General features: G+C 43.7%; 1 protein-coding gene and 1 long non-coding RNA gene across 3 annotated transcripts in view; one reads left to right on the top strand and one right to left on the bottom strand.

Moving 5' to 3' along the window:
- Nucleotides 1-347: 347 nt before the first annotated feature.
- LOC138848466 (uncharacterized) lies at nucleotides 348-3,550 on the bottom strand. Its single transcript, XR_011386273.1, has 2 exons — nucleotides 3,318-3,550; nucleotides 348-607 (listed from the first exon to the last, which is right to left on the bottom strand). It is a non-coding gene; the product is annotated as an uncharacterized lncRNA (long non-coding RNA).
- Nucleotides 3,551-4,132: 582 nt separating this feature from the next.
- The window catches only part of AADAT (aminoadipate aminotransferase), a 28,160-nt gene continuing 15,551 nt past the window's right edge, over nucleotides 4,133-16,741 (top strand). Inside the window, exons 1-5 of one of the 2 annotated variants that reach the window (XM_051842568.2) lie at nucleotides 4,133-4,213; nucleotides 5,813-5,981; nucleotides 7,778-7,910; nucleotides 12,600-12,674; nucleotides 15,043-15,252. In XM_051842568.2, the coding sequence (XP_051698528.2) occupies nucleotides 5,920-5,981; nucleotides 7,778-7,910; nucleotides 12,600-12,674; nucleotides 15,043-15,252 (480 nt within the window). In that variant the 5' untranslated portion in view covers nucleotides 4,133-4,213; nucleotides 5,813-5,919. Of the gene's footprint in view, nucleotides 4,214-4,686; nucleotides 4,828-5,812; nucleotides 5,982-7,777; nucleotides 7,911-12,599; nucleotides 12,675-15,042; nucleotides 15,253-16,741 lie in introns of those variants that run through there. The other variant, XM_008249791.4, reaches the window with a different exon arrangement.

The raw sequence follows: 16,741 nt of genomic DNA, 5'->3' as shown, positions 1-16,741 counted from the left end.
TATCTTGTACTTCTAGCCTCCACAACCATGAAACAATAACTCTTTTGTTCCGAGCCACCCTGCTTTTGGTATTTTGTATGGCAGCTGCAAGAAACTAAGGCATCATGTAAACGAGCCACTTCACAAGCAGCTCTCCCAGTTCAAGTCAAGCTTTCAGATGGTACAACCTTGACCCTCAGCCAGCCTACTGGTTAAGCAGCTTCTCCATTTCTGACCCACAGAAATTATGAGCTAGATATCTGATGTCTTCACTGCTTTTGTGGACTGACTTTTGCCCTACCATCACCAAAATAAATTCATATGTTGAAGCTTGTCAACACGGAAAAGAAACAACAGAGAAAAATACCTCCATGTGTAACAAATTTATTTGGAAATAAGCAAAAAGGATCATATGCTGGGTTGCACACTAGGAAAAGCCACAGTTACACTTGAAGAAGGAAACGGAAGGCAAGACTTTATTAGCAAAAATAGATGAATCACACAAGCTGCTTGGATAAAAGTGCATTGGTCTTGGAGACCTGAGGTAGGAGCTGGCATCAGTTTATTGGTGGAGGTGCACTGCTGGGCAAATGTTCCATCCAGAGCACTTTATATGAATTGTTGTATTCTAAAACAACAGTAAAGACAAACTTTGTTACAGAAATATATGTCCACGTGTAAGATTAGCAAAGTATAGGGTGCATGTTGGAAGAGAAGGCATTTGTTCTGGGGTTTTTAGAAAGTCCTTAAAATAATAGGTATGCAGCTTCCTCTTTCATAACTCCCAGCTCTAATTTTGTCTGGGTTTAACAAGAATGACTTCATCTTGGAATCAGGAATTTCACAAGCCCTTACTTGCAGTGTGACTGTATTTGGAGTAGGCATTTCACAGAAATGATTAAGATTAAATGAGGTCCTAAGGGTTGGGATCTAATCTAATATGACTTATGTCCTCAAAAGAGGAGGAAGAGACACCAGGGATGCAGGTGCCCAGAGAAAATGCCACATATGCACACAGAAATAAGATGGCCATCTGCCAGCCACAGAGAACAGCTACAGGGGAAACCCAGCCTGGAAACTCCTTGATCTTGGACTGCCAGCCTCTAGAACTGTAAGAAACAAATTTCTGTTGTTGGAACCAGCACTGCGGCATAGCAGGTTAAGCCTCTGCCTATAGCACAGGCATCCCATATGGACTGTTCCACTTCCAACCCAGCTCCCTGCTAATATCTCTGGGAACGCAGCAGAAAATGTCCCAAGTGCTTGGGCATCTGCAACCATGTGGGAGACACAGAGAAGGACTCTGGCTCCTGGCTTCCATCTGGCCCAGTTCCTGCCACCGTGGCCATTTGGGGCATGAATCAGAGAATGGAAGATCTCTGTCTCTCCCTCTATCTCTCTCTGTAACTCTGCCTTTCAAGTAAAATAAACAAATCTTAAAATAAATAAATAAATTTGTTGTTGAAGCCACTCAGTCTATGGTATTTTCTTATAGTAGCCCCAGCAGACTAAGTACACAATTAAGTTTTTGAATAATTTGTCACATGATAACATACTCCCCCATGCTACCTCCCAAAAAACATACACATTTGAAACTCTATTTACCACACAACATGGTCACAGTCTAGCCCCAAAATGGATAAAAATTAGGAACTTGAGCAAAATTTCTGTAAAGTAACTTAGTGTTCTGAAGCTTCCTTCCCTCGGATTATGGTAAAGGCTCTGAGATAAATCTGTCAAGTGAGGAACAAGTGTTCCCATGAGTGATTTCTAGGCTTTAAGTAAACTAGCAGAGGATGACAGTATGCTCAGATTCTGTTTGTAGACTGTGACCATGACCAAAACTCTGGCAGGCAGACGAGAGGACAAGAAGCTGTGTTCCTAATCTAACTGTGAACTTCTGTCCACTACAAGTTAATCACTACCTCCTCTCTGCTTTCCTTATCTACCCCTGCTAAGGACACTGCATTTTATGAAGTTGCTGATCCTCAACGGACAAACTCTGATTCTTCAAGAGCAGTGACTCATCTCTGGTATCTTCTTAAATTCATCACAATTCCTTGTACAGAGTAAGAATTTGAGAAAAGTTTAGGGAAAGGATTGGTGCCTTTAATTCCATGTTCAGGCAGTCCTATCCCTAGTCCTTCAAAAGGCAGCACTGAGTGGTGAACCTTGCTCCTGCACCTTTCTTTCTCAACAGACTTCCTTTCCTCCATGCTCCTGACAAATCCAAAATCTGGTTTCTCTAGCAATCAATTTTGCCTTCAATTTTCAGTTTTTGATCAACTGGTAAGCTCATCCCAACTTAACTCTTCCCTATCCCTCTCATGATTACATCCTCTTTAAAGATTTTTTTTATTCATTTGAAAGACAGACTGAGAGAGAAAGAGATACCTTCCATCAACGGGCTGAACCAGGCCAAAGCCAGGAGCCTACAACTCCACCCAGGTCTCCCACATGGGTGGGAGGGGCCTAAGGACTTGGGTCATCTTTCAGTGTTTTCCCAGGTGCATTAGCAGGGAGCTGGACCAAAGTGGAGCAGCACAATGTGACAAAAAATGACCTACACGAAGGATCTCTTTGAGTGAGACTCCATTGGAAAGAAGGGGCCATCAAAGAAGGATGTACTTTTCTCGAAGGGAGGAGAGAACTTCCACTTTACTTATGGCCCTGTCTAAATACTGACGGAGTTTGTGGACCCAAAAGGTTTCCACATCCTTGGCAGCACATAACAAGAGCCTCGGGTGACCACTGACATCATAAATAAGAGTGTCAATTGTTAAATCAACAAGAGGGGACACTGTGCACTTGCTCCCCATGTAGGACCTCTGTTCTTAATAAGTTGTACTATGAGAATTAACGGTAAAACTTGTCCCAAACAGTACTTTATACTTTGTGTGTCTGTGTGGGTCCAAACTGTTGAAATCTCTACTTAGAATGGAGTTGATCTTCTGTATATAAAGATAATTAAAAATGAATCTTAATGAAGAATGGGGTAGGAGAGGGAGGTGGGATGGTTTGGGGGTGGGAAGGTGGGTATGGGGGGAAGAACTGCTATATTCCAAAAGTTGTACCTATGAAATTTATATTTATTAAATAAAAATTTCAAAAAAAAAAAGTGGAACCTGGTTCATACGGGATGTAGTTTTTATGTGCAGGTGGTGGCTTAATCCACTGTGCCAAAACACCAGCCCCATGGCTAGGTTCTGCCTCGTATTTTCTAATCGCAACCCCCAAGTGCCTCCCGCATCCCACAGCCTGCCCTGGGTGTTGCTTCTGTCTACCTGGCCCGAATCACCACCCCGTTTTTAACCACCCAGCACCATCAACCATCTCACCTATTCAACTTCAAGAAGGCTGAAGAGAAAAGCCAGTAAACTGTTTAAGGGTTGAGAGCCTGCATCTTAGGACAGTAGAATCTCCTTAGCGTTGATGCTGGGAAGACAGAGTGTGAATTCTGTCCTCGGTTTCTCCTACGCTACGCTGAAAGCTTGGAATGCAGCAAGGTGGTGGCTGTTGGCCTCGGAACTAATCCCCAAAGCCTGGACACGAGCACCTGCTTCCAGCATCCCGGGACCTCACCTGTTCGCAGATCTCTGCAACAAGAAGCGCCAGCGGTGAGAGAGACACCTCCACGTTGAATTTTCCATCCTATCGGAGCAACCAGACTTTAACAGTTTGGAACTCACTATGTGGTTAATGTCTCTCATCTGTCAAATTTCTTCTTTCTTCTCCCTTCTTCTCCCTTTCTTGAAGCCAGGTGAACCTAAGGAAAATTCTCTGAGCACGGCCATAAACCGGAAGATTCGTGAAATCCAACTTTGCTCATCTCATTTCCAGCACATACGCAACACATTCCCAAACTGTCAGAAAACTCAAGGGGAGCTGAAATACTAAAACTGAGGAGACTTTCAGAGTGAGTCTTCGAAAGTTTCTGTCAGCACACCACCGTCGCTCTAAACTAAATGCTCAGACCTTGGAGAAAGTGATGTTGGAATTCATCTGGGTCGCCTTGGTGACTTTCCACGATAACCCCTACAGTTTTATTCAGGAAACAGGAGAAAGAGGCCCAGCAAAGTACGGGTTGAGCCTGTAAAATGATGAGTTCGCAAGGTCGCCTGAGGCCAGGTGAGGCGCAGCGCGCTCGCACGCACGCGCGCCTGCAGGCGCGGCGCGGTTTAGGCAGCGGCCGCAACGGATCAAAGCGACCGCCAGAGGGTACTCAAGGATCGAGGTGAGGTGGACTTCCGGTCTCCTCCGGCTGCCCCCGCGCGAAACCCGAGACCCGCGCCGGAGCAAACCCGAACTCTCGTGTTGCTGCGACTCCAGCAGCAAGGTCGAGTCGTGCTGGCCTAAAAGCTGTGTCAGGCACTAATCCAAGGCTGCAAATTTCTCGCGGCCAGGCCTCACGCCCATGCCCTGCGCGCTAAGGGAAATGACCCGGGACGGGGAGGTGCGCGCGGCCGGCGGCCATAGGCCGAGGCGCGGGGCGGGAGGGGGCGCGGCGAGGCGTCACCAGCGTGTGCCGGTGCGGCGCCGACATAAGAGACCGCGCGGCATTCCGCGGGCGGACTTTGCGCTCCTGCCACCGGCCCCAGGCCAGGTTCGCCGCGGAGACCGGACGCAGCCTGCAGCCGCGGAGCCTAGGCGGTGCTGTGCGGACGCTGCGGGTAACAGCCAGTGGCCGGAGTGAGCGCTGAGACGGAGGACTTGACCGGGCTCTTCGGTTTTCCTAGTTATCCACAACTGAAGCCGGAGCTCGCTGCTTGGCTGTACCAGGCATGAACTACGCACGGTTCATCACGGCCACGAGTGCGGCCAGGCGGCCTTCTCCCATCCGAACCACGGGTGAGATGCGGAGCCAGCGCCGCTGCCCCCTGTGGTGGGGTTTTCCTCGCCGAGCCCCTAAGAATTGGGTGCCACCAAGTGACACTTGGTGGCATCCGTTCATTGAACGGCGAGAGCTCTAAACGCGCAGGAACGACGTAGGCCCTGCAGCCCTAGTGTGCAAAGAGCGCACGGGCTGGGACGCCGGGCGGGCCGTAGAGTGTCGGTACCAGATGGAGCTGGAACTGCGGCGGAGAGGGACAGGTGCTGGGGACGTGCATGGACTACACTGCTGTCCTGGGAAGCTGGGTGCCGGCCGGCACTACCCATGGTTCTGTGTGGGGCGGGGAGGGCCAGGTCAATGGCAGGGAAAGAGCTGAAGGAGCTCCCAGGCGCCACAGGCAGGGTAGGATTAAGTGGAGGAGGCTGTAGGGGCTCCTTGGTTTTCGCTGGCTTCCTGAGCACGGATGATTACTCCTCGATCACCCCAGTAGTCTCTCCACCAGTGCGGAGACGGGAAAGTACTCCATAGTAAACTAGCATCCTTAGTCCCTGTGGGCTGCTGTCTGGACATGCCGTCACGTGAGTAATTTAGCAACAACACAGTTCTGGAGGCTAGGAAGCCCCAGATCAAGATGCCAGCACATTCCATGTCAGGTGAGACCACGTTCAGTAATAACAGAGCCTTGTTGCTTTGTCCTCATGTGACAAAGGGAGCTACCTGGGGTCGTCACGGGCGGAAAGGAGCATACACACTCCCTCGGACCTCTTTTTAAGGATATTCCTCCCATTCATGAGGGCAGAGCCCTCCTAAAGGTCCCACCCCCTCATGCTATGACGTTGGGTGTTAGTTCCAACATGTGGATTTGAGGAACACCAACATTCAGATAGTTGCACAGTCCATCATAGCCATTGTTAAACTTTATACGTAGTTGACTGTAATCAACTGTCTCTGCTTATAAAAATCCTCAAAGAAATTATTTCTTTTCTCTCATGTTTATTATAGCTGATGTAATAGCCAAGGCAACAAAATCACTCATCTCCTTGGCTCCTGGATACCCAAATCCAAGCACGTTCCCCTTTAAGAGCGCTGTTATCACTGTAGAAAATGGAATGACCATCCAATTTGGAGAAGAGATGATGAAGAGAGCACTTCAGTATTCTCCAAGTGCTGGGTAGGTTATCAACAATTTCTTTGGGTCATTTTCATGAACAGTATTCTAAGGCTACTGGTAAAGGGACTTGTATCTTTTTAAACTGAGTGTTCAATGGTTAGGTTTAAGGAAAGAGTTTTCAAAGAATGATTAAGAGCAAAAAGGATATTAGGTCAGGCATTGTGGTATGGCGGGTTGAGTTTCCACTTTTTTGGGATGCCTACATCCCATATCAGAGTGCTGCTTCAAATCCCTGATGCTGTGCTTCCAATCCAGCTTCCTGCGAATGCATCCTGAGAGGCAGCAGATGACTCAAGTACTTAAGTACCTGCCCCCAACATGGGAGACCCAGATGGAGTTTTGGGTTCCTGGTTTCAGCCTGGCCCAGGCCTGACTATTACAGACATTTTGAGAGTGAACCTGCAGATGGAAGATCGATCTCTCTCTCTCTCTCTCTCTCACTCAGTTAAATAAGATGAAAATACAGTCACTGGGGAGTTTTAAGAATAAATACTCCTTTTAAAAAATGTGTATCTATTTTTATCTACTTCAAAGGCAGAGAGAGAGAGCGAGCGAGTGAGCGCCTCAGGAAGGAAGTGCCATTTGAGCTGAGTGAAAAAAATGAGAAGCCAGTGAGGTGAAGAAGTATTTTGGGAGAAGGGAGGACTAAGGAAGCAACAATTTAATGTTCCTGAGCAATTTTCTAATAATTATTAATAATTATCTAATAACCCTTTCTAAATAGACAGATATGCAAATATGTTCTCATAGGTTCAACTGTCTTTAATTCCTTCAAGGCAAGCTAAAACACATACCTTAAAACCTTATTTAGCTGACTATCTTTGAATGGTAAATATTTATGGAGAGCCTATAAATTATACTTAATTCAAATCTTTTTTCTATGATTGAAAAGTATATTGAAATAATGTTATTATATGTGAGTAATATGTGTTTGGGCTTTTCTCTCCATGATACAAAGAACTTATTGAGCCTGAACTTCTAGGTAGCTTACAGATACCTCCTGAAGAACAAAGAATCAATTACTCATTGAATGCTCTAGCATAAAACAGAACCTCAGGCTTTGGAATAAGAAAGATTATAGCTTCAAATCTCAGCTCATTGATTGATTAAATGACTGATTTTATGTGAATTTTCTAATCTCCAGAGAGATCTAGATTGAGTTCCCTGGGCTCCTGGCTGCCAACCTGGCGCAGCTTCACCCATTGCAGCCATTTGAGGAAGGGAGCAGAAGATGGGAGTTCTTTATCTGTCTCTCTTCTTCCCCACCTCCCCTCCCCACCCCGTGTGTGTGTGTGTGTGTGTGTGTGTGTGTCTGTGTCTATCTCCCAAATAAATAAGTAAAAATTTTAATGGGACTATTAATACTGACAGAGGCATTTGAAGGCTTTTACATTGAATGTATAAAAGACTTGTTATAAAACTACCATTTACTTCATGTCTATTTTTATCTTTTGGGAATTTTTTTTTTCAAATTTCATGTGTTTCGTAGGAACATAGTGATATTTCCCACCCTACAGTACCTTCTGCCCACACTCCCAGCCTTTTTCCTCCCTCTCCTATTCTTACACTTAATTTTTATAAAAATCTATTTTCAGTTTACTTTATACTCATAAAATTAACCCTACACTAAGTAAAGAGTTAAACAAATAGTATGACGGAAACAAACACTGTTCCTCAACAATAGAGACAAGGTCTATAAACAATCATTGATTCTCAAAATGTCAGTTTCACTCCATGTCTACTATTACTATGGTTTTTTTACTACTACAGAATTAAAAACACACTTTATGCTTTAGAATTCCAGAGCTTTTGTCCTGGCTAAAACAATTCCAAGTTAAATTGCACAGTCCTCCCACCATCCACTATCCACCTGATCAAGGACAGATGGATATCTGTGTTACATCTGGTAGCCAAGATGGGCTTTGTAAGGTAAGACTGAAAGGACAAGGTAACCTACATGAAGAATTAAATGTGTTCTTCTCACTGAACCACAAGAGGATCACATTTTGTGGATTATTGGTTGTCTTTCTTGTCTTCACTTAGAATTATAAATGGGAATGCAAAGACAAAATGGAATTCTTTGTATTCACTTCACATCTAGATTAAAATATGACTGTTATTTAAAGAGTAATAAAAGTAGCTTTCTTTTTTCTTTAGTAGAAATGTAAAAACTATAATCTTGCTTCCATTAATGGATTTTAATTAAATTACACAATAATTGTTTGTATGCCTAGAAATATTTTTTAAAGATTTTCTGAAATTGAAAAAAGTTTCTGGACGGCGCCACAGCTCACTTGGCCTCTGCCTGCGGCACCGGCACCCCAGGTTTTAGTCCCGGTTGGGGCGCTGGATTCTGTCCCAGTTGCTCCTCTTCCAGTCCAGCTCTCTGCTGTGGCCTGGGAGGGCAGTGGAGGATGGCCCAAGTGCTTGGGCCCTGCACCCACATGGGAGACCAGGAGGAGGCACCTGGCTCCTGGCTTCAAATCGGCGCAGCGCACTGGCCGCAGCGGCCATTTGGGGGCTGAACCAACGGAAGGAAGACCTTTCTCTCTGACTCTCTCTCACTGTCTAACTCTGCCTGTCCAAAAAAAAAAAAAAAAGAAAGAAAAGAAAGAAAAAAGTTTCTTCTTTTTCCATTTAATTATGAAAAGAGAAGAGATTGTTTGGGTTTTTGCTTGAAGAGAATCATTTGTGATTCAATGGATTGATATTTTCAAAGTCTCTTTCTATGAAATGTTTTTCATAGGGAGGGATCCTATGAGCTTTTCTTACAGGACAACGCTCAAGACAATTTCTTCTTTAGTTGTCACAACAGCAGTGATATCAAAGAAGGAAGATAGCATAACTGGCCAAATGCATCAATAATTTAATCAATAAGACATGCGCATTTTATTACAGAGCCTTAATAGGAATCTAGTTATTATTTCATCTGTCACAGATGGTATTTTAGGTCCCTGTGTTTCTGTCAACATCTATTAGACAATGCTCCCAGCTGGTAAACAGCCGTCCCTTTTAATTTAGCATATTTGACATGTGTATAGCCCTAACCAACATAGAAAATATATATATATGATTAGGTTTGCTTTGATCTATTGGTAATGTACATGCCACTCAAGTGATTTCTCAGATCCCAGGATAGCCTGTAAAGCCTGAGCCAGTTAGGAAATTTTCAGAGGATACTGTTTGTTGTAAGAAGCCAAAAGCTCATAAGGAAAATATGAATTGAATATGATGGGTCCAGTTGGGGAACCAAAGCCAGATCTTCTGTCCCAATTGATTATTGTGCTCCCTGTTTGTTGTGAGATGTAGGTGGTTAGGGGTTTAAATTTTAACTGAAAAGTGATCCCTGTTAGGAATTTGGAAAACATTATGCTGAGTGAAATAAGCCAATCCCAAAGGGACAAATACCACATGTTCTCCCTGATAGGTGACAACTAACTGAGCACCAAAAAGGAAACCTGTTAAAGTGAAATGAACACTATGAGAAACGGTGACTTGATCAGCCCTCACCCTGATTATTAATGAACAACTTATTATGTTATCCCTCTTAGTATTTTTTTTGTTTGTTCTACTTAATACTTTTGGTTGAATACTGTAATCAATACACAATTATTCTTAAGTGCTGAAACTTAACTGAAAAGTGATCGCTGTTAAATATAAGAATGGGAATAAGAGAGGGAAGAGATGTGCAATTCGGGACATGCTCAAGCTGACTTACCTCAAACAGTAGAGTTAGAAACATACCAGGGGATTCCAATTCAATCCCATCAAGGTGGCATGTACCAGTGCCATCTCACTAGTCCCAGCGATCAATTTCTGTTCACAATTGATCATAATGATAGGACTAAGAACCAAAGGGATCACATAAACAAGACCAGTGTCTGCAAATACTAGCTGATAGAATCAAAAAGGGAGAGAATGATACAACATGAGAAGTGAGATACACAGCAGACCCATAGAATGGCAGATGTCTTAAACAGCACTGTGGCCTCAGAATCAGCCCTTAAGGCATGCGGACCCAGCTGAAAAGCCTATGAGAGTATTTCAGGCATGGAAAGCCAAGACACTCTGGGGGGGGGGGGGGGGGAACCTATATGAAGGATCTCCGCAAGTGAGATCCCAGTGGAAAGAACGGGTCATCAAAGAAGGAGGTACCTTTCTCTGAAGGGAGGAGAGAACTTCCACTTTGACCATGGCCTTGTCTAAATATGATCAGAGTCAGTGAACCCAGGGGGCTTCCATAGCCTTGGCAGCTCATGACAAGAGCCTAGGGTGATTACTGATGCCATAAACAAGAGTGTCAATTTGTAAAGTCAACAACAGGAGTCACTGTGCACTTACTTCTCATGTAGGATCTCTGTCCTTAGTGTGCTGTACATTGAGATTTAATGCTATAACTAGTACTCAAACAGTATTTTTCACTTTATGTTTCTATGTGGGAGCAAACTGTTGAAATCTTTACTTAATGTATGCTAAACTGATCTTCTGTATATAAAGAGAATCGAAAATGAATCTTGATGTGAATGGAAAGGGAGAGGGAGTGGGAAAGGGGAGGGTTGTGGGTGGGAGGGACGTTATGGGGGGGGAAGCCATTGTAATCCATAAGCTGTACTTTGGAAATTTATATTCATTAAATAAAAATAAATATAAGTTGAAAAAAATGATAGAAAGAAGGGCTTGAACTGGGGATTATGGTTTTCACAAGGGAAAGGAGGAATATATTTTGATGTATGTATAATTTAGTCCTAACAGACTCCTTTGATTTAGACTGGAAAGTTCAGTTTCCTGAGTCTAACGTCAGTAAGTATCATATCGTTCATAAAATGTCCTAAGATTTGTCAAACCTCGTCTTCCTTGATTTCTGTAGATCTGGTAACTGCCATCCTCCCACTCCTTTCTGAAGCACTCTCCCTGGCTCTCCCTGTACCCCTGGTGGGGGTCTCCTCCAGCCCACTTGCCCTGCCTATTTGCAGTGTCCTCTTCTACCTGGTCATTATTTATTGGGGCTCCTTAAGCCTCAGTCCTTGAGCATCTTATTTCCTGGGTCTGTACACATTCACTGGGTGCCTCCATTCTCACCCACATGGTATCTGAGTGCTAGTAACTCCCAAGCTCCTTCCATGTGTCCCTCTGCCCCCTGAAATCATTGCAGACTGTTTTCAAAGATACCTAAACCAAAACAGCTCCTCATCATCTCACTCAGATATGGATAATTCATTGGCTCTGTGTTTCCATGAAGGGCACCACTGCCACCGTGTCTGTAGTTCTGCAGCCAGAAATCCAGGAGCCATTTTATAGACCTCTTCCTTACTCCTGGATAGTCCATAATCAAGCTCTGTTGGTTTTTATTTCCTAAACATCTCCAGTTCTTCTGTTTAATTCAATCACTGTACTTCATATTATCCTAAGTTGTCCCAGAACTGAAGCATAACTTCCCAAACTAAAAACTTCCCAAGCTCTTCCCAAGATACTCATCCTACAGCCAGATTGATCTTTCCAAAATACATATCTGATAGTGTGACTCTTCCTCCCTACCCTTTCTTAAAATTGATACTTATCTTCCTTGGCCCAGACACCTAGCATGGTGTACTGTCTGCCCATATCTCTGATGTCATTCACTATCTGCTTTACACTCAACTCAGTCCCCAGATTTTTTTTTCCATTTTCTCAAAATGTGCGTGTTGCCACCCCCAATACTAACTCATCACTTCCACAAGGAAGCCTTCTCTGAATTCCCTGACTTCCCATTGTCTCTTACAATGAGCTTTTACAACTTTGTGCCTCTTCAGTTAATCACACTCACTACTACTTTTAATTTTTTATATCCTTATTTGGGCAGTTATTTGATAAGTTTCTAGCTTTCCCAGTGAACTGGCAGCTTTATGAGAGTAAGAACCATGCCATTTTGCACTGTATTTTGAACAGGCCTGACTCATAGGGGACATTTAATATTTTTTTTTTTTTTTACAGGCAGAGTGGACAGTGAGAGAGAGAGACAGAGAGAAAGGTCTTCCTTCCATTGGTTCACCCCACAATGGCCGCTGCGGCCGGTGGGCTGCGGCAGCACACAGCGCCAATCCAAAGCCAGGAGCCAGGTGCTTCCTCCTGGTCTCCCATGCTGGTGCAGGGCCCAAGCACTTGGGCCATTCTCCACTGCCCTCCTGGGCCACAGCAGAGAGCTGGACTGGAAGAGAAGCAACCGGGACAGAATCTGGCACCCCAACCGGGACTAGAACCTGGTATGCCAGTGCCGCAGGTGGAGGATTAGCCAAGTGAGCTTTGGCGTCGGCCCATTTAATATATTTTCAAAAAAGCATTGAAAAGAATAAATGAATTTTAGGAATCACACCAGTTATTTTCTTTTTCATCTTATCGTAGCACAGAGGTTGGCAGACAATGACTTGAAAGCTGAATTCAGCACTTCATCTAATTTTGTAAATAAAGCTATGTTAGGGCTCTGTGACACCCATTTATTTCTACATTGTCTGTGACGGCTTTCTCACTATAAAAGCAGAGACTTCCTGTCTCCTACTCTAGAATGCCCAGAACTGGGGCTTGAGAAGGGGGTTCTGAGAATGAAATTATATTGTCCCACCTAACCTGTGCTTCTTTTATTAGGTATTTGAAATGATCATTAACCCTGGAGATAATATCCTCCTAAATGAACCTATTTATCCAGGAACACTTCAAGCTGTGAGTATACACTTTTACAAAAGGCACCTCTCTTGTAATAAATAAGAAAAGAAAAACATTCTACCTTTACAATTATCTGTCCATTGAAAATAAAATGGCATCTTTCATCTGTCAATAGCATCTTTTTTTTTTTTTTTTTTTTTTTTTTGACAGGCAGAGTGGACAGTGAGAGAGAGAGAGAGACAGACAGAAAGGTCTTCCTTTGCCGTTGGTTCACCCTCCAATGGCCGGCGCAGCCAGCGCACTGCAGCCGGCACACCGCACTGATCTGATGGCAGGAGCCAGGTGCTTCTCCTGGTCTCCCATGGGGTGCAGGGCCCAAGCACTTGGGCCATCCTCCACTGCCCTCCCAGGCCACAGCAGAGAGCTGGCCTGGAAGAGGGGCAACTGGGACAGAATCCGGAACCCCGACCGGAACTAGAACCCTGTGTGCCGGCGCCGCAAGACAGAGGATTAGCCTAGTGAGCCGCGGCGCCAGCCCTTGTCAATAGCATCTTGAATGATATATTCAAAATCAGGTAATTGTATGAGATGAAACAGACATAGGGCCCACTGGTCCGCTCCCCAAATGTCCACAACAGCCAGGATCAGGCCAGGCTGAAGCTGGGAGCCGGGAACTCAACCCAGTTATCCCATGGGGATGGAAGGGACTCAGCTGCTGGAGCCATGACCTGCTGCCTCCTGGGTGATGACTTGTAGGAATTGGGACAGGAATCCTGGCAGTCCAGTAAGGAATGTGGGCATCTTAACTACTTGCTCAAAGTTCCACCAGCATTTTTTTTTAAATCTAAATGTATAGGTACTAAAATTAGGTTGTAAAAATTGCGTCCAATTTTCTTAATTTTTTTCTTGAAATGTGACTTAATTTACATTTTTACATATATTTTAATTTCCATCTTTTATTACCATATGCATAAGTATAACCATGTTACATATAAATTTAATAAAGTTCTAAACTACTGTGGTGTTAACTAGGACTATCACATTAGTGTTAAGTCAGCAGAACTATAATATCCTGAATGAGGAAGCTGAGTTCCTGAGTGTGCTGGGCACTGTCAGAACACTGGTGAGAACTGGGTTTCTTTTGGGCTCTCTGCTTTAGGATGGAAATGTCTGCAAGTGAGCCCATTCAGAGAAGCATAGTCAGAATGAATAGGGAGCTGGAAACCACACCACATAATGGATGTTTCTAAGAATTGTAGTTGTTTTTCCCAAAGGAAGGAGACTTAACAAACAGAATTGTCCTTAAGTATATAAAAGTTAGCCATGTGACAGAAGAATTCTATTTATCTGTCCCCATGTCCTTAAATTAATAGAACTAAAGAGTGGACTTTGAAGGAAAATGACCTCAAACCAGTATAAGGATTTTGTAACCATCGACCTCTCTGACGGAGGAGGTGAAGTGCTGCCCATCGATGCATGCTCTCAGAGTTATCCACTTTGTAAACCAATGCCAATTATAATCATAAAGGTATTCAGTCTGAAGGGCCAGATCAGCTGTAGAACAAATGATCTCAGTATCTCAGTAGCTTGCCACCACAGAGGTTTCTGTCTTTTACTCTGTGTGCCCACTCCAAGACCACCATGGCTCCATGGCATCTTTACTCCAAGCCTTAAATCCACAGAAGCAGCCCCAGTCTGGAAGGTTGCCCATCTCACAGCAGACGGAAAAGAGGCCCAGAGAGCCACAAGTTGGATGTTAAAGCTCTGTTTCAAAGGAACACGCATCAGAATTATGTGACACTTCTGCACACAGTTTATTAGCCAGAGCAAGACACATGGACAAACCCAGTATAAATGGGACAAGAGGGCAGTCTTTGTGGAACAGCAAGATAAGGTGCCACTTTGGATGCCCACATCCCATATCTGAATGCCTAGTTCAAGTACCAGCTACTCTACTTACAATCCAGCTTCCTGTTGTGCACCTAAGAGGCAGCAGATGATGGCCCAGATACTTGGGTTTGTGTCTCTAGTGTGAGAGACCCAGATAGTGTTCCTGGCTCCTGGTTTCAGGCTGCCACAACCCCAGCTGTTGTTGGTGTTTGCAAAGTCAGTAGATGAATGATCTCTATGTCTCTGTCACTCTGCCTTTCAGATAAATTAATTAAAACAATTTTTTTAATGGGACAAGAAAGTATAGTCTCTCCCCTCAGAAAGGACAAGAGATATTTTTGAACAATCACGGAAACCACCCCAGGGAAACCTTAGAATGAAAATAAACAACTTAAGCCCACTGGAGCATTGATTTGAGTGCAGGTTTATGGATCTAAGGGGATCAGCTGTAACGTTGGTTGGTGTTAAACCAAAGCTCAGTGGCACTTAACATGCATTCATGTCTGACTCGGGCTTTCCTTTTTGTACTCAACAGCTGCAGCCCCTGGGCTGCAACATGATTAATGTTGCCAGTGATGAATACGGGATCATCCCAGACTCCCTCAGAGAAGTCCTTTCCAGATGGGAACCGGAAGATTCAAAGGACCCTAAGAAGAACACTCCCAAGTTCCTTTATACGGTCCCAAACGGCAACAACCCTGCTGGAAACTCATTAACAAGTGACCGCAAAAAGGAAATCTATGAGGTATTTGCAAAGAATGGGTGAGGTGGTTACCTTCCTGCTGCTTCTTGACCTTTCAGAATACTGTGCAAGTTCCCTTACTTATTAGGCTCCTGTTTTCAAAGAAGGTAATTATTAATAAAAGGAAGTCATATATGCCAAGGACCCAATAAATTTAGACATAGTAAGTTACTGCTTCCTTTGTTAATTATTTTCTTTTAATTGGTGTACTAGAAACGAAACAATATGCTTGTTGTGATGTTAAATTTTATGAGATTATTTAATATCTGACCTCAAGTTTGATTTGTATTATTTCATATTTGTGTTGTTAACTTGTCTCTCTACCTCCCTCTTGTCATTTCATGTTACTAAGAATTCTCTAAATATAAGAGGCAAGCCTCCTATTTTGTAAAGTCTCTTTTAAGTACCTACCTAGCTTTTCACTGTAAATTTTTTTAAGTTTCAAACATTTATTGAGCTCAACCAAAATCTCTGAAAAAGAAGAGAAATACTACTTTCGTAAAGTCTTTTTTATGTACCTGACAGTGCTCCCTAACCTTTTAACTCCAAACAGTCCTTTAGAACTGTTAGAACATAGTCCCAAAACTATGTTAAAACAGAGAATTAAATCATGTGCACTGGAATCATAAGAGAGATTATAACCAGTTTCTTTTACTTAGAAAATACAAAGTTTCAAAATACTGTCTTATTATTTTAAATACCATCCTGGGCTCTGTCCAGAGTTCTGTTCCCTACTCTATTTACACACTTGCCCCAAACAGCCTCATCCAGTTCCTTGCAGTCAGTCCCATTCTGTGTGTGATGACTCCCATGTTGCCTAGACCCCCCCTCCCTCTTCCCTCAAACTCCAGACTTGTATCCAACTTTCTACTGGACACCTCTACATGGATGTCAAATAGGCTTTCAGACTTAACATGAACAATGGCCAAAGTACAACTCCTGATTTTCCCCAGCCCCTCCCCAGACATCTCATCTACAACCACTCATGCATTCCATCTCCATAAATACTATAACTATGAACTATTAACCTTTATTCCTCCCCTTCCCTTCTCTCCTTCCCTCATCCAGTCTGTGATGTGGACCCCACCACCACCACCACTACCACCATGTTTATCTAAACCTGCCCATTCTCTGCTACCATTACTGACCCGATTTGCCAAGTCACCTCCCCACTGCTATCATAGAACCTTTACAAGGACTTCTTCACTGCACCTGCTGTTTCACACGTGGTCTCTCCCCAGTCATTCCTCACAAAGCAGCCAGTCATGCCTCTCCCCTGCTGCAGTATCAACATAAAGCAGGTTCGTGGAGCCCTGGTGGCTTCCCACTGCAATGAAAATAAAGTCCCAATGCCTTGATCTGTTTTGCAAAGCTAAGTCCTTTTATTTATTTTTTAAGTCTTTTTACATTCCACAAAGGTTTTATAAATTTTCTTGAGCAATATGTAATTAGTATACAGATTTATGGTATTATGATATTTTAAGACATTTAG

Source organism: Oryctolagus cuniculus, chromosome 2, assembly GCF_964237555.1.
Source record: "Oryctolagus cuniculus chromosome 2, mOryCun1.1, whole genome shotgun sequence".
Taxonomy (NCBI): domain Eukaryota; kingdom Metazoa; phylum Chordata; class Mammalia; order Lagomorpha; family Leporidae; genus Oryctolagus; species Oryctolagus cuniculus.
This window is presented reverse-complemented; position numbering and strand designations above follow the sequence as displayed.